Source organism: Ptychodera flava, chromosome 15, assembly GCF_041260155.1.
Source record: "Ptychodera flava strain L36383 chromosome 15, AS_Pfla_20210202, whole genome shotgun sequence".
Classification (NCBI taxonomy): domain Eukaryota; kingdom Metazoa; phylum Hemichordata; class Enteropneusta; family Ptychoderidae; genus Ptychodera; species Ptychodera flava.
The window spans coordinates 866562-887795 of record NC_091942.1 but is presented as its reverse complement, the minus strand read 5'-3'; the positions used below and the strand labels follow the sequence as shown (position 1 = coordinate 887795).

General features: G+C 38.1%; 1 protein-coding gene across 3 annotated transcripts in view; it reads right to left on the bottom strand.

The window, feature by feature from the left end:
* Positions 1-202: 202 nt before the first annotated feature.
* LOC139150812 (kinetochore protein Nuf2-like) overlaps positions 203-21234 on the bottom strand; it is a 33935-nt gene continuing 12903 nt past the window's right edge. Inside the window, exons 2-13 of one of the 3 annotated variants that reach the window (XR_011556285.1) lie at positions 16689-16813; positions 16037-16197; positions 13065-13126; positions 12404-12501; positions 10177-10287; positions 9247-9366; positions 8591-8853; positions 7189-7380; positions 3174-3261; positions 2181-2258; positions 1296-1535; positions 203-1234 (exon numbers count right to left, since the gene is read on the bottom strand). Coding sequence is in view for 2 of the 3 variants with exons in the window: in XM_070723209.1 (XP_070579310.1) it covers positions 1449-1535; positions 2181-2258; positions 3174-3261; positions 7189-7380; positions 8591-8853; positions 9247-9366; positions 10177-10287; positions 12404-12501; positions 13065-13126; positions 16037-16197; positions 16689-16799 (1371 nt within the window). In the remaining variant the exon portion in view is untranslated. Of the gene's footprint in view, positions 1536-2180; positions 2259-3173; positions 3262-7188; positions 7381-8590; positions 8854-9246; positions 9367-10176; positions 10288-12403; positions 12502-13064; positions 13127-16036; positions 16198-16688; positions 16817-21234 lie in introns of all 3 variants that reach the window. The other 2 variants (XM_070723209.1, XM_070723210.1) reach the window with 2 other exon arrangements.

Here is a 21234-nt window from a genome sequence, read left to right as displayed (position 1 = left end):
CTACCCTAAGGTACATTCTATCCCAAGGTGCATTGTACCCCAAGTCTAGACAACTCACAAATCAACAAAGATACACATTCATTTATGATATCTTTGTTTATATGAATGAATTTAATATCACATGGGGACTAATAATTTTCTGTAGAAAAGTGCAAAGTGCCATGTTTAGTATTAAAACTACTTGAACAAAAACACAAACATATGAATACTACAAAACAGCAGTTGTATTTATCAAGCATCAGAAGAGAATACTGGAAAATGTTTTCTTCATCTGAGATATGTAGAAAGAAAGATTTGACAATGTACAAAGTTGTGACGAGAAATAAATCATAAACATCTCAAAGGTTTATCTGAACAAAGGCAGTGAAACTAACAAATTACAAAGTGGACAGAATATACAAGGAATAAACCATATGTTACATATCTAAATGCCAAAGGGAAAAGTGATCTCCCAAAATGTATTAGTTATGCAACTACAAACTCTTTGATTTATTGATGAATGCATCTACATGTACTACTTGAAAATCAAATGCCAAGGCAAGGGTTTTGAGAATAAAACAAATCTGTGTATTGTTTTTATCATTTCTTATCATTTTAACTAACAGTTCAGCAGTTATTCAAAAAAGTCCTTTCTTCTAGGACTTGTGCTGTTATCTCAAAAAAGATATTATCAATATTACTATAGATAAAAGCAATACCAGAGATACAATTTTTTCACAAACATTTCTCAGTTCTATAGACACTACTATTTTACAAATCTTCTGCAGCAATATTTGGATTATCAAATTTTGCCTCATTTCCCGTTGAGTACAAAGCATGTGTTTATGGTACAGTGGTTCTTTATTGACCGTGTATCACTTGTAGAAATGAGCAAATCTAGCATCTCTGTCAGTATATTGGATATGCTAGTCCTGCATGTACCACTGTTCAGATCACATACACATGTACATGTCACTTAGAAAGGCCACTTTTGTTTTTTTAATAATCTATTCAAACATTAATAAGTACACATAGGAATACACTTTTACAACAGAGAATATGCAAATTGTGCATTTTTATGTAAATTGGCCTCCCTTTTGTTTTTCAAGGCTGTGGAGAACACTGAGTGTCACAGTATTGACTTGTTTATTGAACATGTAGAATGGCAAATTCACTGATCTGAACAAGTCATTTGGTGGTTGACATCTCAGACAACTGAAGAGCAAACAAAATTATTTCCACTGTCCTTTTACTGCTATGGACAGTTATTTTTTAACTTGTCTGAAATAAAGTTGAAATAAAATAAATAATAACTGTACCAAAGGTTTCACCCTTTCACTATTAAAGTTTGCACATTATCATTGTTTTCCATTGTTAGGATGGACCTCTACACTGGGAAATGGGGGTGCAAGGGTTAAGAGTCACATGTTTTTCAAAACTGCAGGATTTTTCCCAATGTTCATTGAAGTTCATGAACTTTCGTCATTGGTTGGAAAGACGGTCCAAGGATTGTTCTCATCATAGGCAACAGCTATGCTCTTGTGATATTCCTCAACCTGTAAGAAGAGGAAAGATACTGAAAATCACGAACACCTATGAAGAGATGATGGCTCCATAGGATAGATTCTCTAAGGGATTTTGCATTTCAATGAAAAGCTATCAACCTCAGAAAATAACAAAATTGCATCAGACATCCATCACAGCGATCTTTTCAACTACCGGTAAGTATTATAGAGTACATGTATATCATGTTCCCGTCAATTAATATGAGAGTCAGTGCCATTTTGAACAACAAAGGTAAAAGAAGCATCTTTTTCAGAACCAAACAATTTTCTAAACTGTGGAGCAGCTTACGCTAATAGGTTGGATTACTGCTGGATTTTTACTCAGCAGAAGATAAACACACTGGTTTGAAAATATCAAACATTGCATAATAATTGCCAAAACTGCCTGTGAAATAACAATACAACACACAGATTTTTGTGCCTAAGAGACATCAATCAGAAATCATTGTTGAGCAAAACATATCGTTGTGAGATATGAAATAAAAACAAGGGGAAGACAACACTGAAATTTTATTTGCCTAATGTCATGGCAAGAGACCAAATGTCCTTTTTACATTTGGTAAGGACATTTTCTGAACAAATATACTCTCACATTCAGTCAATGAAATCTAAATAATGTAATTCTTATAATCTTACAGTCTGAAGAAGATCATGCTCATAGAGGTTTGTCATCTCTTTCATTTCTTCCTCATAACTTCTCTTCTTCAGCTCCATCTACAATGGAATGACATTGAATTCAAAGTTTGTTGTAACAAGGGCATACCAGACCAAAAACTTGCCATTATCTCTATTTCTCGGGACAATTTGTCCAGTAACAACCACTTTGTCCATCTGTCTATACCGGTATGTGCACGGTGAGGGAGGTAAATGTAGTAAAGTTTCATCAGGGTAGTTTGAAAAGGGTAAAAACAATGCTCCATATACTGGCTAATACTATGGTTTCTGTGGAATAGTCGCATGCTGAAGCATAAATCCTTTCACCAACATGGTTTGGCCCACAATCATTGTTGTCAATGGTGATTGTGGACCTGTTTTCAGGGAATTGGGGATGAACAGCTTAAAAAATGAGGCTAAATGTCACAGAGAATTTTATTAGATTGGTTGTCATGTATTGAAGCCAACAATATTACCAGTCAACCAAATCATTTGGATTGGAAGGTCTGTTGTGACAGCATGGAAGTACCTTTGTACTGAGGATCTTCAGAGGATTTTCCAGTCAAAAAGGTCATTTTACTCATTTCCCCTTTGTAAGTCAGATAGTTAGAAAAGGGGACAGCACAATAATCACACCAAATGTTTGTCAACATTCCCATACTAATAGTTAATGTAAACCTGTATTCAAAGATATCAGCAAATACCCTGGACTATTTTCAAGATACATTAGATCTGATCTCAGATGACACAGCATTACATGGAGGATCACTGATAAGAAAACTGAGTTGAAATCATCCAACACCTTTTCTACTAAAATAACTCTTAAATAACTCTTACTTCAAGTAAAGTTTAAAGAGTCTGAAATGCTTTATGTATATTCTGACCACTTTGAAACCCAAAGTTGATTTTTTGGTAATGGGATACCATGAACTTCATGAATTCAAGTACCGGTAGTAAAAAGCAGTATACATATACCTCTCTTTGAATTTGTTCTTTCTCTTCTGCATACTTCATAACTTCTTTATTGTTTTCACTTTTCTTTGCCATTAAAGCATCTCTCTCCCTGCAAGCAAATCAATACAGTATTTAAATTTTTTGTGACATCAATAAAAAATTCAATAAAATCAAACCTTTGAATTCCTGTTGAACTTTTAAATTTACAGAGTAAACGATCTTATTCACAGAAACTTATCCACAGATTTTACCAAATACCGCTACAATTTTACTTTATATCTGTGTTGGCGCTATCAGACATAAATTTTTCTTGGAGAGTTAAACAAATCACTCCTAAATCATATCAAATGTAACAAGTGTCTTATTTTCACTAGCCTGAGGACCGACACGACTGCTTTATTGCCTAGCTGTGACAGAGCTCTGAGTGTATGTACAAGTTGGCAGTTGTACAAAGTTGTCAAATTCTGTGTTAATGACAAATGTAGACTTGGCAGATTTTACACCAAATTATCAAAGCTGAATAACTTTACAATATGAAGATAGTACATATATCTTTCTTTCATGAATATAACTTTGTTTGTGTACCGTCTATTTACTGTCTGTTCTGTGCTGTTTTGTGTCTATGTTTACAACTAGTGTCTTACGAATTCTGTCCTAATGTCATTAGATTATGGATTGGTATGATTACGATTATTTTACTACGACCAGGTCGATGCTCCTGCTGGTGGACATATTGTCCCCGAGGGTATCATCCACCAGGTACTTGTACATGATAATGAAGGACTGTATAAGAGATATATTCATACCGGCTGGGACGTCGCCCGGGTTAACAAGGTCCCGACCAGCTACACGGGACACAGTAGCTCAAAAACCGTGTGTCCCTCGGATTATCCTTCGGGATGTTACTAAGACCTCATACGTGCAATCAGAGGGCAATTTTTATCACAGAAATGGAAAAAGCTACCAGACAATTAAACCATGCAAATTGCTACTGACGGACTGTTTAAAGTCATCTCCAGCTTGTGGTTATACAGGTTCCATTACAAAGTGTGGTATTAAAAACTGCAAAACTTGTAGTATGCTCATCACTACAGAACACTTCAGTAGTAGTTTGACAGGGAAGACCTATTCTACCAAATGTCTGGAACCTCTGAATTGCACAACCAAAAACGTAATCTATGGAATTGAGTGTTCTTTGTGTGGGCTCATTTATGTTGGTGAAACAGGAAACAGCTTACGATCTAGAATGAATGGACATCGCAGTGGAGTGAATCGATCTTTGGATGTGCAACTTTATAAGCATTTTAACCAGGACGATCACTCCACTTTGAAAAAATATACCATCCAACCAACAGCCCCACACTTAGTTCACCATTCCGTAGACAGAGGGAATACCACTGGATTAGACAGTTAGGTACCGCAATGCCTTATGGTTGTAATGACAACATCAAAGATATAGGCAATCTCTCAAGTCCTGGTTGTTCAGAAGTGAATGTGATGGGCCTCTTTGAGTCTTCTGTCCGTAGAAGACGTAGTCATGGACATAGGCGTTACCATCGGCCTAAATTGGATACATCTACCTCCAACTGCCATGATAAATTTCATGAACGGCTTCTTTTATTACAGAAGCCTTTAGGTTTCCATCACATTCGTACTTCATTATTTGCTCTTTCCATCAAGGACTTGAGAAGGTTGCATGTCTATGCATTGGGATTGTCTTTGACAGATCCGAACAAACAACCGTACAGACTGGTCAGTATTATTGCTGATATTGCACTATACAGACTATACAAGCCTGTTCGTGCTGAACCTATGACTGATGATCATCGTCATTTCATACATCTTCCATTTACTAACAAAGGAATTGATGCCATTAATATCAGCAATATACTTCACAACAAAAAGTTACACCAACTATACCTGTATACTTTAAGAACCAGTCTGTACCTATTCTGTCATATCAGTACACCAAGACAATCTCCAATAAAATATTCAATTACAATAAGGCATTGCGGCACTTAAAAATTGATGAATTCCTTCAACACCAGCATCCTGTGACTGCTCTACATCTCCCTTCAAATATACTCCAGTTGGCCATGTCATCACTGGTGATCTGAACTTGGTTGAACATCACCACCTTCGTAAGATATTATCTTGTGGACCCAAGTTCAGAGAACCTCGCAGGATCAACTGGAACCATAATTTTAAGATCATTATGGACTCTGTTGAAGAATATGCCAGGAAATGGGCTAAAGGGAGGATGTAGAGCTGGACACACTGTCAGAATGGGTCAAATCTGTGAGGAAAATAGTGCGTGGCCGTATTGGTCAACTAAAATCACATGTTTGCAGAAGACCCTATTCTGTATTTAAAGATCCTGATGCTGTTAAGTGTTTGAATGATATCCATGACAAATATGTTGTCGTCCCTGCTGATAAAGCTGCCAATAACATTGTATTTGTCTGTAAGAAGTCCTCCACCAACTCCACTTACAGACAATCAATGTTCAACAAATCTGAAATTTTGGCAAACCATAAGTCATTCATGGATAATTTTAATATTACAACAAAGGATGACCATAATAAGTTGCCTAGCTTACACTGGATACCAAAGCTCCACAAAACACCTTACAAAGCTAGGTTTATCGCAGGATCTTCAAAATGTTCAACAACAGAATTATTGAAGATACTGACTTCTGTTCTTTGTACTGTTAAACGGGGACCTCAAGCATACTGTGATGTTGTCTTTTCTAGGAGTGGTATAAATCAAATGTGGATATTAAAAAATTCGAAGGAACTCTTCGAAAATTTGAAATCAAGATCTGTTTCAAAAATAACATCTATTAAAACTTTCGATTTTTCCACATTGTATACCACAATACCACATGATAAATTGAAAGAACGCTTGAAAAACATCATTAACCAAGCATTTTTCTACAAAAACGGTTCACGCCGTTACAAATATGTAGTATTAGGGTATAATTCTACATATTTTGTTTAAAATGTTACTAACGCTAAAGTGTTTTATACCGAGAAAGACATTATCAGTATGCTTGATTTCCTCATTGACAACATATTTGTAGAATTTGGAGGACACATTTTCCAACAGTGTATAGGAATTCCTATGGGCACTAACTGTGCTTCCTTGCTTGCCGACTTATTTCTGTTCTCATACGAGGCAGAATTTATCCAGAACCTAATCAAACAGAAAAAGGTCTCTGTAGCTAGAACTTTCAACCTAACATATAGATACATACACGATGTTATTTTAATGAATAACTCTGAATTCAGTAAATATCTCGCTATGATTTATCCTCCAGAATTGGAGATTAAAGAAACTACAGAAACGGCCTCTTCTGCTTCATATCTGGACATTTTACTTGAATTTGACTCTAATGGTCACCTTCCTACTAGGCTATATGACAAGAGAGATGATTTCAACTTTAGTATCATCAATTTTCCACACCTCATAAGTAATATTCCACTCTCACCAGCTTATGGGGTATACATTTCCCAGCTTATTCGATATGCTAGAGCATGCAGTTCATATGGTGATTTTGTAGAGAGACATGGCCATCTCTCTTACAAACTGTTAAATCAAGGTTACACCAGAGCAAGACTTGTCACTACATTCAAACGCTTTTTTGGCAGGTATCGCAAGCTGGTAGACAAATACAATATCTCTCTTCGACAAATGATTGCTGATGGCATCGGTGACATTGGGCCTTAGTTAGTGACCACTACCTATCTGACTTACAGATTGATATATGGCGGGTGCCACATGTGGGGCAGGATGCGCTTACTATTTTCGAAACACCTGACATCACTTCTTGGTCTTCTGGCCAGAAGTCCATATATCTTTCTTTCATGAATATGACTTTGTTTGTGTACCGTCTATTTACTGTCTGTTCTGTGCTGTTTTGTGTCTCTGTTTACTACTATTGTCTTACGAATTCTGACCTAATGTCATTGGATTATGGATTGGTATGATTACAATTATTCATCACATAAAATTGTAACATTAAAAATCTACCTACCTTGTAACTGCCTCTATATCTTCCATGATAGATCTCATTTTGGTTTCTTGCTGAAGGGCAAGTTTTGAGAGTTTTTCTTGCTTTGTGCTTGCCTGTCTCTTCATCTGATTGGCCTTAGCACTGATCTCACTCAACACATCCTTCTGGTGGCATTTCTTGTCCTGGATTTTTATCAGCTCTTCTTCCGCCTCTCTGAAATTCAAAAAGGGTTAAAGAGATGCACTGCAAACATAATCATGAGGAGGGGTTAAAGGTATACTGTCACCTGTTCCAATTTTGCACCAGTTACCATGGAAAAAGAAAATCTAACCAATCACAGATTTTAAGTGGGTGGCCGCTTTTTAAAAGCAGCGCCCTCACATGGTATTTTGAATACCAAGGAACGCCCCTTTGACCTCATATGGGCATATTTAGATTACAGGTGACTGTATACCTCTAAAAACAGCTTCTTTCTGCATATGTCAAAATGGTAAGAAGGATTCTGGCATATGTATACATGTACCATAGTGTCTTGTTCTTGAACTCAGTTTAAGATGAATTGCTCAAGACATGAATTGGTCAAGACATGTCTAAGAAATGGCTATGGACAGAACCAGGGCTCAAAATTAGCGGTAGTCCCACGTCTACAGACTACCAACTTTTCCCTTGGGCAATCAAAATCCATGAAATGGTAGCCCACACAGACTACCAAAGCTTGAGACATTAGACTCAGTGAATACTTGGAGAGCGATGTTCATCACTTTGAGACGACGCTAAATACAAAGTCAACCCAGCTTGCAAAAACTAGCCAGACTATGACTTTGTTATGCAAATTACAAAGACGACAGTGCAGAGGAACTTTGCAAAAGACTTTCAATGTTTGAACTGATGTACTTGGATTACAGGCACAGGAAATGATGGCCATGAAAAACGTATTTTCATTGAATTTTGATCATAATGTATCAATCACAATTAAGGGGAAATTATATGTCTACTCCCCACAGAAAGTCAATGCTCCAGCTCCATTTTTATCCATGCTACAGTATCTCTACATGGTGAGTCATATTGTGGTTGTTGTCATGGCAACTACCAAAACTTGCATACAACCTCTGAGTACAAAAGAGATGTTCAATAGGTCACCAACTTCTGAGTGTCACTTTTGTTCAGTATACCAGTTTCCTTTGTGTAAAGGTCTGCAAGTATATTCACATCAAATGACTAGAAAATTCACTTCAAGGACAAAATCATCAGCTGACATGGAAAATGGGAAACAATCATACTTATTTAAATTTATGGCAAAATAAGTCTGTTAAATTAATTCTGAAACCAACTTTTACGATTGCATTAATTTGTCCAAACAACCTGTAAATCTGTTGTCAGATTTACCCATGAATGACATGTCCTGGTAAATTCAATGTCTTACCTCAATTTCTGTTGTTCTGCCTTGATAGCTGAAATCAGTTTCACTCCATGTTTGGCATTTTCTAGCATTGCGTGTTGTTTCTGTTTCAGTAAATAAAGTTCCTGCAGTTTTATACCGCTGTCTTCTTTCATCATTTTCAAACTCTGGATGTTGTGTTTCATGCGCGCGATGTCACTCTTCATCTTTTCAGGCGACTGTACGATGCGAGACCTGATTTTCTCTGCCTCTTCTTTGTTTGCGACTTCCCTACACTTTATTTGGTCCTGTAATCATGTACATAAGGTATCATTATATCACATGTTCTAATCTGGATGCTCCTTCAATATATTGAATTGATAAAGACATCTGGTGTAATTGGCTGTACAGCAAACACTTCTACATGTATGGCTACTGCTCATAGTTATACAAGGCCAATGAAACTTGTGATTAGCATTGTCTTTTTCTGAACGGCCACAATGCACTAGCAACGAAATTGTGTTCTTCTTATATTTTACTTCTTGCAATTTGCATTTGCCTGAATACATCATCGGACATCTCATTCAGTAGATTTAGCAATGTAGTTGACTATATGTTCTTACAATGAAAATTCAGACTCAGCCAATCAAATATGTTCTTACAATGAAAATTCAGACTCAGCCAATCAAATGTGTCCTTACAGTTCTTGCTGTCTTATCTGCTATGTCTGCTTTGATTTGTTGAACCTCAAGTTGTACTTCTCCTTGGTGTTTCAACATCTCTGCCATCTTGCTATCCATTTCTTCAATCTCTTGCTGAAGCTACAACAGATAATGAATCAAAACAATATAAACTCACAATTTCTGTGGTTGTAATAGTCAACATATGAAATATAGATTCTAGGTTTGTTCAAACTAAAACATTTTCCTTGAAATCATTTTTCCTTGTCCAGGAATTGTAAAATCCATGGGTCATGGCAAATGTGCATATGTCCATATGGAGGCAGTTAGTCATCTGTTTACTCATAGAATGTCACTGTACTTCGTCAACACATCTTGTGTGTGTGTGTGTGTGTGTGTGTCTCTAAATAGAATAATTGGTTTCTGAAACAGCTGTTACCAAAGTCCTTTTATCTTTCACCACCATCACGGGAAGGATAGAAACAGGGGCTTAGTAGGAATACAACAGAATTTTAAAAAGAAACTTGACGTTGGTATTCTCAAAACATATCCTCTATGGATTGGGCATATTTGAGACATAGAATTCCAATTTAAAAGTAGTTTTTTGCGAGAAATTGTGTGGAAAGCAGCCGTGGCTATCTTGATAAAACGCCCTCAGTGGCCATTGGATGCTATTTTAATGGTCAACTGTAAGTTGTGCAGGGTTTGTGGTGGGATCCAGATGTCAACTATTGGATTTTTCCCGTCCATTGCAGGTTTTTAGAAGTCAACAGGTTGGTTTCCATTCCCAACGTATATTTCAGTCCTACCCTTGACCATGGTTGGCCCAAAAATTGTTATCAATGGTAATTGTGGACATGTTTACAGAAAATTGTGAGGTGTACTCCCATTTCCAGGTATTTTGGTCCAAACACCTTTCTGAAAGCAGGAGTAGGAAAGCATTCAACATGCCTGCTCTACTTGAGGTGCTTTCTCAGCCTGGGCAGCTTTGATTTTATTGATCTTGGATTTGATTTCATCTTTGGCAGCCAGCAACTCAACGCGTTTCTCTTGTAACAATGCCTGTTGGATAAAAAAAGCAGATAGAATGACTGAATGAATCAATGATACAGTTGAGTTTATCATTGCAGAATTAAATTATACACATTCTGATATGAAGGTCCTTTCTTGCTTGATGTCTGTCCATCAAATCAAGCAAACTTTCATGAAATTACATTGAAATGCTTCATCACAGAAAAGTATAACTATGTGTCATTTATGGCATTGTAAATTTGAATCAAGTCACATTGCATCACATTTTGATTTCTGATATCTTAATGTTTTTATGTTTCCATGCAAACATTAAAATTGACTTGAAGTGATGACAGCCGTGCCATTACCAAATCTTCAGGTGTTTTGGAGTACCTTCATACCAGACATCATTGTCAATTTTATACAAGACTGCAAACATGATGGTTGAGATTAAAATCACATCAAACAACAGAAACCATCACCTGACATTCTGACATTTAAAGAGGTAACAAACATGAGAAACAGGCAACCTGGATTATGCTCAAAGCTACGATGGTGAATTACTACACCTACATGTATATGGAACTCATGGCTAACATTAACATTCCTTACAAGATTGAAACAATGTTAGAGCAACTGTTTGTAAAGAATATGTGTTTCTTTGCTGCAGGTGGCAAATTATATCCAGAGCTTGACAATTCCTATTGCCTGACGCCCGGGACAAGTAAAATTTATGTTCGGGCAAGTCGAAAATAAAATCTGGTTGCCTGCCGGACAAGTTGTTTATACCACGTGATCAACGTGAACCTAAGTTGCAGTTTGTGCATGTGTCACCTGCTTTGTGCTGTAGTGAACACGGCATAAAGTCAATCACAGACTTTTTTAGATACAACTGTGACGTTCTTCTGAGATTCACTTGCCGACTCACACAATGTTGCAATTTTCGATGATCGACATGAAAGTGTTCCATCATCTAATTAAAACAGTCGTCCAAAATTTGGCATACGCAGCATTTCTTTGTTGTACGCTGACTGCTCTGCACCAACAAACTAGGTAAAAAATTGCGAAAACCAATTATATTGCTTGTTGACGATCGATCAAGCTGTACTTGAAAATCATTTCTGCGGTCTCACGAGGTAGGTAGACATATGTTTGTTGGCAGACAGTTTGTGGAGAGGTGATCGCGATAAATATGAGTATTTTACGGTATTTTTCCACTAACATAAACAAGGCATTGTGTAACTCGGCGAAATGACGCTGTGATGATTTAGATGACGTTTTGACGGCGCCAGTTTGAGTGGGTCGTCTGAGAAACAACAATGTGATGATTCGAACAATGTTTCTGACAAAAGATCTAAACATAAGCGTTATGATGAGGAAAACCATCCTAGATGTTATCTCCTGAAATGGGAAGTGCAGTGGCCTTGGTTGAAATATGACGGTTCCAACATGTTCTGTACGTTGTGTCTCAAATACCCGACCAGCGATAGAAACTGACCAATCTGTTTGCGACGGCATTTATGCTAAGCTTGTCAAACACGGGAAGCCAATGTCTCATATGTACCTTCAATGTGAACTTTTGAGTAAAATCGGCGTCAACATCAGTGAAAATTACCAAAATAACGAAACCGCTACGGAATTCATTGCAAGTATTGCGGCTGTCCTAAAAAGAGGTCAAATGGATGACCGTCATGACGAAGACTTTATATCTGTACTAGCAGACAGAAGTGCTGACCTCAGTGTAATCACAGAATCATTGCTCAAGTAGCTTCCACAGTATTGTGTTAATGGTAACATATTGTCTGGATAAATAAATGAAATATGCTGCTCATGAATATTGGCTGAGGCTGTTTTCATTATTCATCAGAAATTTTTACTCAGTCAACTTCATACAAATGGAGGACAAGTATAATTTTTGTGAGGACAAGTGAAATTAAAAATCCATTTGTCCCACAGACAAGTGAACTGAAAAAAAATTGTCAAGCCCTGATATCTTACCATTAATTGACTTATGGTTGTCAACTATTAATCCTGATCTGAATTTACAGAATTATTGGACTCTTATGTTATATTAACAATTGGGAAAAGGTGAGCAATTTATCCTTTTTGCAAGAAAAAAACGATGAAAATACAGATTCACTGTCCACAGGTCTGACAAATTACTTACAGAATCCTCCTTGATTTTTTCATACACTTTCATCCGATCATCGGTCAGTTTCTTCCAGTTGATCAATGCACTTAAAAATCTTGCAGTCCTTTTGGGCTCTGTGTTAAATGATGGCAAAACTCTAAGAGTGTTACAATCAATTCAAAATATAAAGGTAAACACTTTAAACAGCAAGACTTACATGTACCATAGCAAGTGATTACAGAGTACAGTGTTCTCCCCAGGGTTATTATAGAGTGGTGGCCGCCACTCTATAAGTTTTGGTAAACAATAGAAACTCATTACCATAACAATTACATTCATTGTTATGCAAATTAGCCACCACTCTATCAGAAAATCCTGGGGAGATCACTGGAGTAACACAGATATCCAGGGATTGTCCCACTATAAGGTAAAATTTCTATATTAATTTACCAAACGTTAATATTTTTCATGATTCCTACTGCAACATAATGAGCAACACCACTAAGGCTTGTATCCTAACTGTCATTACTGTTTACTACTGGTATATCAAATGCATGGAAAAAGTACATCCTTTCAGTGCATTTAATTTGGAGATACAAATTATTCAGCATCTTTCCACATACAAAGGAGTGTTTGGGGAATCTATATTAGTGAGTCAAGTATGCATTTGTACAATGTAGTTGAAGAAGATACTAACTTGGACTGGTAATATCCCATATCTTGAAGTCATCAACTCCACATGCCACTAACACACGTTGCCTGTTGACAAAAATGCCAGGTGAAAAAACATGACTGTACATTTCTATACTGTCCATCTTCATTTTTTGTTGATGATTTCAGTTTTTTTTTGTATTTGAAATGAAAGTGTGCTACAATAATACCAACTCTAGGAAGTAAAATACACTTCATATTTTCATTAAGACTGCCTACTCTTTCTGAGGCTGTATCTTCCCAGTAGATGTATTATTGTATACCATCATTTCAGCAATGTAAAATATTATTCCTGACATGGAAGTACAGTGATTGAGCATATTACTTTGACCTGATGAAGAAATATCCAAAAAAATTACACAAAAAAAACCATTTGTGACAATAAATATGAGTATCATGTGCATAAATGTAGTGTACAAGACCAGGACTTTCATTAACCCTTTCACCACCATGGTTTAGCCTAAACCCATTGTTATCAATGGTGACTGTGGACCTGTTTATCCCTTTTCCTGCCAAGTCGGTGAAAATCCGCTTGAAATTCGGTGTAGCCAGAATCTAAGCACTGGTGACCATTATTCTCCCAACCCGGTGGAAATCGGGCCCTTTTTGGGTACCCCCTTTCCTGCCAAGTCGACGGCACTACGTTTTGCTATCCCCTGTGCGTTTAGGGGTCATCCGAGGAGAGGTTTTCTGACAAGGAACGCCTTTTCCCCTCGAAATGGGTTCGCAGGGAGTCGATAGACAGGGAAAGGTGCAGAAACCTGTCAGCCAGTCCCCCACACCCGAGGGGGGCTGTTTTTTTTTTACCGCTTTTTAGCGGACTTGGCAGGATAGCATGGTGACGTTTTCTGGCGGAGTTGGACGTACTTGGCTGCCTGGCACTATAGAGATTGCTGCCGAACTTGACCAACTCGGCAATGCTAATCTAGAAGGCTACCTCTTGCAAACGACTTGGCAGATATGCCGATGGTGCGAGACGAAAGTCACTTATTCAGTTGTGCGTGACTGAAAATTAGAACGTATTTTTGACGGGACGGCTTGACTTGTTCCTCCGATGGAACGGATATGAACGACTCGGAAATACCATTACAAAATGGTGTCCGACGTACTAAGCTGGGCTTCAGCTCTGCAAGTTCAAGCCAGGCAACGTCCTTCACCGCCTTGGCCGTGCCATTCAATGGACGTAGCTTTGGATTTTTTATTTATTCCATCGTCCGAAGTATTGGCTCTGGTTTGCAGGCAAACGTATCCTCTTGCCGACGCATTAGTAACTACGTACGCTGTTTGCGTACAGAGAATTCAAAAGGTGACATAAGGTCAATAGGCTACGGGGATACCGCCTGCAGTTAGCAGGGACTGCTTTTGTTATGCAAACCAGCTAGCAGTACAATATGGCTGCCAGGCATGTGGACACCTCGATGGCTAGAACAATGGAAGCATATTGCGTTGCACCCGTGCATCGCAAAAGTGAACTGAAGACTTGGGTGTAGTGACTGGTTATCACTGGTTAGCTGCAGCCAAAGCCATGTTGGTACAAACCCGTACCTGACTGAGGACCACTCGATTAAGTCAGTAATGAACGGTAACACTCGTAAGCCAACTCCCAACTGAGCTGGCTGAACTACGTTGAGCTGTGCTTCAATGGCTCAGCCATGTCGTTAATACAACAGCAAAAACGTAGTTTTTGTGCTACACTGCCAAGTCGTTTAAGGTACGTATTCAACTGACCCTACCCTGGGGAAACAGGACAGGTTTGACGGTGCTTCTGCACCCCTAGCACGACCCTCAGGGTCTCTGACTAACAGACGAGTGAGGTGATGTTTGTGCCTAGCGGACGTGCGTAATACTGAAGGAGTTTATTTCTGAAAAAATAAACATGAAACGGCAATAAAATGACGCACTCCCAGGGGCAAACAAAGCCGGTGACCTCAATTTTTTTCTGCAGCAACCCTTGAGCTCCTTCCCCTGTCTACGGGCATGTAGAAATTATCGAAGTCTAACACGTATAAGTACGGCTAAAACTACCCTGAAAATGGGCGATTTCTGCCAAAATGCCTGGCAGGATAACATGCAGGAGAGCCAATCTTTTGCAGGCACATATTATGGGGCGGTTTTCTACTGACTTGGGAGAATAACGGACAAGGGCGCTCGGCAGGAAAAGGGTTAAAGGGAATTGGGGTGAATATGTTAAGCCATATTCTGCCAGGTCTGTCACACCCCCAAGTGTGACAAGTCAGTCAGAGGGGATATTGCGCTGAAACCTAGATGTACTTTAACCTACTTGGCAGTGGCATAGTGTGTAACAGTGGGGTAAGTAGTATAAATCAAGTTTACTATATCTGTTTTCAAGGGCCTTAAAATGTTCAAGTGTTTGTTAATAGTATGCAACACTGCTTCACACTTAATCACAGGTTTAATAACCTGAATACCCTGATGCCCTGCGAACAGGTCTACAATTACCATTTATAACAATGAGTTTCGGTGAAACCACATGGTGATTATACTATAGGGTTAAACCAACTTGACCGGATGAATTTGGAAAGACATGGGATTCAGTTATGAAAGTTTGCTTTGGAAAATCAACTGGATATCAACATCAGTAAAGATTTCATTTATTACAGTGTTTACAGTTTATAAACACTGTAATAAATGCAGTTACAATGCCACGTGTTGCCACAAAATCCTTTGGTGAAAGGTCTTTTTCCCACTCAGGACCGAAAACTTGGACCAGTTTGCCTGTCAACCTACGCCACATGGATTCACATATTTCATTCCGCCATGCCCTCAAGACATATTTTTAAGGAATAGTGTATTTTGTCCTGTGCCTAGAGCTCCCTTTGAGATTACGTGCATTATAAATATTCTTTATTATTATTATTATTATTATTATTATTATTACGCATAAAAACAGACAAAAAAAAACAAACCAATAAATACTACATGTATATGGGTACTTACATGATTAAACTGAAGGTTACAAGTGGATAAGATTCCTCATGAAGTTCTGGACTCTGTACACTATGCATACCATGGACAGGCATTATGGTGAAATTCTCTGGCCGTACTCCAATATTTGACACAGACAACAAATCAGCATACAGCTGCCGAATTTTATGAGGCTGCAATGTGAAATCAGGAAACTTCAAGATAAAGCATGCATTATCATATTTATCAAGAGCAGTAAGAGCATAGGGGAAGACGGAAAAAAGTTTACAGATGTACCTATGGCAAATTACAGTACTGAATGCTAATTTGTGACACTGATAGAAAAGTCTATACCACTCCTAAACACATCAGTTTTGATACATCATATTCAAAGGTTTTGCTAAGATTTGGAGACATAGGTAAATGACGTGTGAACTCAGTAATATTTTTGTTGTCCTCTGATAGGATTGCATGGATATAAATGTACCCCCGGGGAACCCAAGTAAAATGACTGGGAAATTTGTGTTATACTGTATATAACTTGTGTAAAATTTAGAGGTGTGCTGGCCTTGGCAAAGACACTGACATTTTTTACATTACGGTACATTGCCACATTTTGGTTCTGAAACGTAATCCTGTGATGCTGGGCCTTATATTCAACACCGATTATATTGTACGTTCTTACCTGTGGTTTTAAAAGATCAGCCTCATTGTAGTGAACATCACCACCAAAAAACTCATCAAGGTTTGCCAAGATTTCAGGCGCAGTTAGTGTTGGGCATTCGTAATGTGGCATCTTGATCTTCAAGCCTGCTTTACAGAAAAATATTCCATATTAGAACTATGGCAGCTTCATAAAATAAACATTAAACAAGGAAGGCATGGACAAAAAAATTATCAAAACAACAAATCGCCGTCCCTTCATCACCAGTCTTGATATGACCATACCCTCTAATTTAATTTGACAATTAGCCCACGCTGCATGGACGGGGCTTGATACTGCGCAGTTCACCGAAGTGTTCAATGCGTGAAAAGATAAGCATCCCCGTCAGCGCGTCTGACTGCAACTTTTTATGAGCTGTCAGGCAGCTTGTCTCATGAAAAGTTTAACGCGCCAAACACAAAACATTGTGGCGCGAAACCAAAAACATCCACTCGCCAAAACAATTTTTTAAAACCACGCCTCCAAATGTATCATTTTTTTTCGAGAAATGTGGTCTTTGTTGTACTCAAGACTGACCATCAAATGCAAAGTTACGGCAGGAGATCTCATATACCGCTGTATTTCAACTGCTCTTTCGCCACGCAAAGCGTGACTATATCTGGGGTTGAGATCTTGGGTCAATTTTATACCAGCCTCATCAAAGAACTGGATTTTGTGCGGGTCTTGTTCGTGCAGAAAGTTCACGAATTCATTGCAGTAGGCAATATTCGCATCAGTGAATTTCTCATAAGCAACTGGCGTCAATTTTTTGAACGTCCAGGGCCCACCTGATAGACGTGTTCTCACAGCTCGTCCAATCGTACTGATGGAGATATCACCATACTCCGCTATCTTTTCTTGAATAGCCCTGTACGTCATAGATGGCCGAGACCGTTTTAATGTTTCAACCAGTTCAATGTCACCATCTTTAAGCTTCGGGTACGATCCCCTGTTTCCCTTTATTGGTTTACATGATACAAAGCGGCGCCATAATTTTCGTACCCCTTGATCACTAAAACGAAACTTTTCAGCGACCTCGCGAAATGGAGAAAAATTACCAGTAACTGGATCTCCAAGCAGCAGTATTTCCTGTACAATACAGTTCTGCAAATCTCGGGAGGTCGTTTTCCCCCTTTTCAATCTCCATCCAGTTAAACTTACAAAATTATATTCTGCCATGTTGCTAATTATGCCGGTCTGCTGACGTGAACGTGGCCGTCGAAGCTGTTTGTAAGCCTTGAAAGCGTGCAACAGAATATTATCATGGTGGGCGTGTCTTTGACTTTGCGGTTTGGCGAGTGGATGTTTTTGGTTTCGCGCCACAATGTTTTGGGTTTGGCGCGTTAAACTTTTCATGTGACAAGTTGCCTGACAGCTCATAAAAAGTTGCAGTCAGACGCGCTGACGGGGATGCTTATCTTTTCACGCATTGAACACTTCGGTGAACTGCGCAGTATATGGAATGTTTGTGAATTAGGCCATACTGCATGGACGGGGCTTGATATGGAATGTTTGTGAATTAGCCAACACTGCATGGATGGGGCTTGATATATGGATTGTTTGTGAATTAGCCCATACTGCATGGATTGGGCTTGATATAGGACGGATTGTCTCAGACTGTATCATTCCTTTTTTTCTCATCATTGAGATTTTAAAATCCCCCTAAAAAATTCCAGTAGCGGGGGCCCAATCCCCCCCCCCCCCCGATAGTAAGAAAAGTAAAGTAAACCTTTATTGAAATCGTATCCCAGTTGGGATCTTGATCATAAGGTACAATAAAGGTTTTGCAAAAAAATCCTAGATGAAACACTGAGTACAGCTGTTATTTCAACTCTACCCAGAGATACCTCTATCTGAAAGGGGAATCTTTGAATAACAACAACAACATGATATATAAAAGTGAACAATGAATGGCTCACTCTCATGTTCATTTGATGGAAAAGTAAAAATATCCTGATTGAAGGAACTTATCCTCTGATGTAATGCAACACAGCAACTTTTTCAGACTTTTTCAGATTTTTAGACTTCTTTATTATTAACTTATGTTCTAAGTGAAAAGTATTGTCTTTTTTTGTTTGTTGAGTATGTTTTGTCTTGTTCTAAGTGAGTACATTTTTTGAAATACAGAATAAATATAAATAATCAGTGTTGTGCTCATCATATTTGGAGCATAACTTTATAGCAAATGCAAGAGTAATCAATAAAAGTGTGAAGCCTTGTCAATATCAGTACATTCATAGCCTAATTACAACAATTTATACATTACGCAAATGAGTTTATAATTAGAACATTGTACCCACCAAACTTTTAGCATAAGTAGCCCTCAGTATGATTAATCTATATCAGCAATTCAGTCAAAATGATTACATTCAGTATTGATAGTTAGCCTAATTAAGGAAATTAATTAAATTTGCAAACAAGAAAATAATCAGCATTTTACTCTCATTCAACATTCAGCACATCTAGACCTAAGTTAGTATGACCAACATACCTCAGAGGTCTGATGAAATTTCATGCATTCATGTGCATTGTGTAGAATTAACCCTTTCAGGGCTAAACCTAAACCCCTATGTATAGGGCTAGATCTGGTAAGTTACCAGACAGTCACGCCTGCTATGTATAGGGGTAGATCTGGTAAGTTACCAGACAGTCACGCCTGCTATGTATAGGGGTAGATCTGGTAAGTTACCAGACAGTCACGCCTGCTATGTATAGGTGTAGATCTGGTAAGTCACCAGACAGTCACGCCTGCTATGTATAGGGGCACGCCTGCTATGTATAGGGGTAGATCTGGTAAGTTACCAGACAGTCACGCCTGCTATGTATAGGGGTAGATCTGGTAAGTTACCAGACAGTCACGCCTGCTATGTATAGGGGTAGATCTGGTAAGTTACCAGACAGTCACGCCTGCTATGTATAGGGGTAGATCTGGTAAGTTACCAGACAGTCACGCCTGCTATGTATAGGGGTAGATCTGGTAAGTTACCAGACAGTCACGCCTGCTATGTTTAGGGGTAGATCTGGTAAGTTACCAGACAGTCACGCCTGCTATGTATAGGGGTAGATCTGGTAAGTTACCAGACAGTCACGCCTGCTATGTATAGGGGTAGATCTGGTAAGTTACCAGACAGTCACGCCTGAAAGGGTTAAGTAGGATCATCACCCTGTATCATTGACAACTTACAGTACTAGACAACAATTGGTATGACATATACATTCCTTAAACAGGGCTTGTAGACTTAAATCAGCCTTCATGTTTCTTATTTTCACACACTCTATTTGGTGTGCATATTTTTCACATTTGTTCATCATATTTCATGAATATTCTCAATGAAATGTTTTATAAAAACAGTAAAATTTCAATTGGTTATAAAGCGAGAATGGAGTTACCCAGCTGTTAGAGTGTTTAAGATTGCTATATAGTCATATTCATGCTTATAATTTTGATAGTTCATGCACAGACATGCAAAGGCATGGTCCAAATAGTATTATAGCATATCATATGTAAACACAAACATGTTTAGTTTTAACAACCTTTATATTCTTTGATTTACCAACTGATAAAAAGAGGGTTGACAGTAACTTTGTAGTGTGTTGATGTGGACAGGCCAAGACCATGGGTCATTGGCGTAATGATAGCCAGATAGCTGATAGCAGAAGTCATGTCTTCAGTTAGAAATTTTATGGTACAAACATGTTTATCTTTTGGATGTGGAGGAAGGATAATATACAGATGTTTAATTCTATGCACATATAGCTGCACTAGACTAACTTAAAGACTAAGTATATAATTCCAATTTTTTCAAATTTGGATGATGCTGCTAAAAATGATTTTGGAAATTCTTAATGACATAATTTTTTGTCAATGTCTAACAACATCACATCACGACAAGCACTTTTGATTTTATCATGCAATTTATTAACCAAGGGCCCTAGTTTTTCTCTAGGGTCTATGTATGAACATAAAAACTGTCTAACCTTCTCAAAGTACAAGTATTGTGTTCTGAACTGAGAAATAACAGAAAATTATTCAGAAGGACAGCTGACTTTTGAAACATAATCTGCACAAATTTCCAAAATTGACAGAATGACAGTTAATCACATTCACTATTTTTCTAGTATCACTGCAGTATAAGTTCAATATTTTAACAAACAATGAAACATTGTTATAACCTTGACATCTTATAAAATACCAAACTTCTAAGTCTGTTTTACGTAGCTAGTCAGTCTCTCTGCAGCTACCAGTAGTACAAATGTTTTCCATGTAAAATATGGAGGCAACTCCATGATGGGCATGATGCAAAGTTGTGAACAAATAGCATTAACCAACAGACAGTGAAAAGTTCACACGTTATCATTTGGTCGTTTAATTAATGGCCCAACATCTTGCTATTGCCCACCCACCCTGCCTAGACTTGCCCCAAGTCTGTGGGTAGAGTGACTTGACGAGAGGCCCTCCTATTCCTTAACAATGGGGCTGACATGAAAACTCTGAGAGTGAATGCTCAAAATTGGAGGCTTAAAGTGG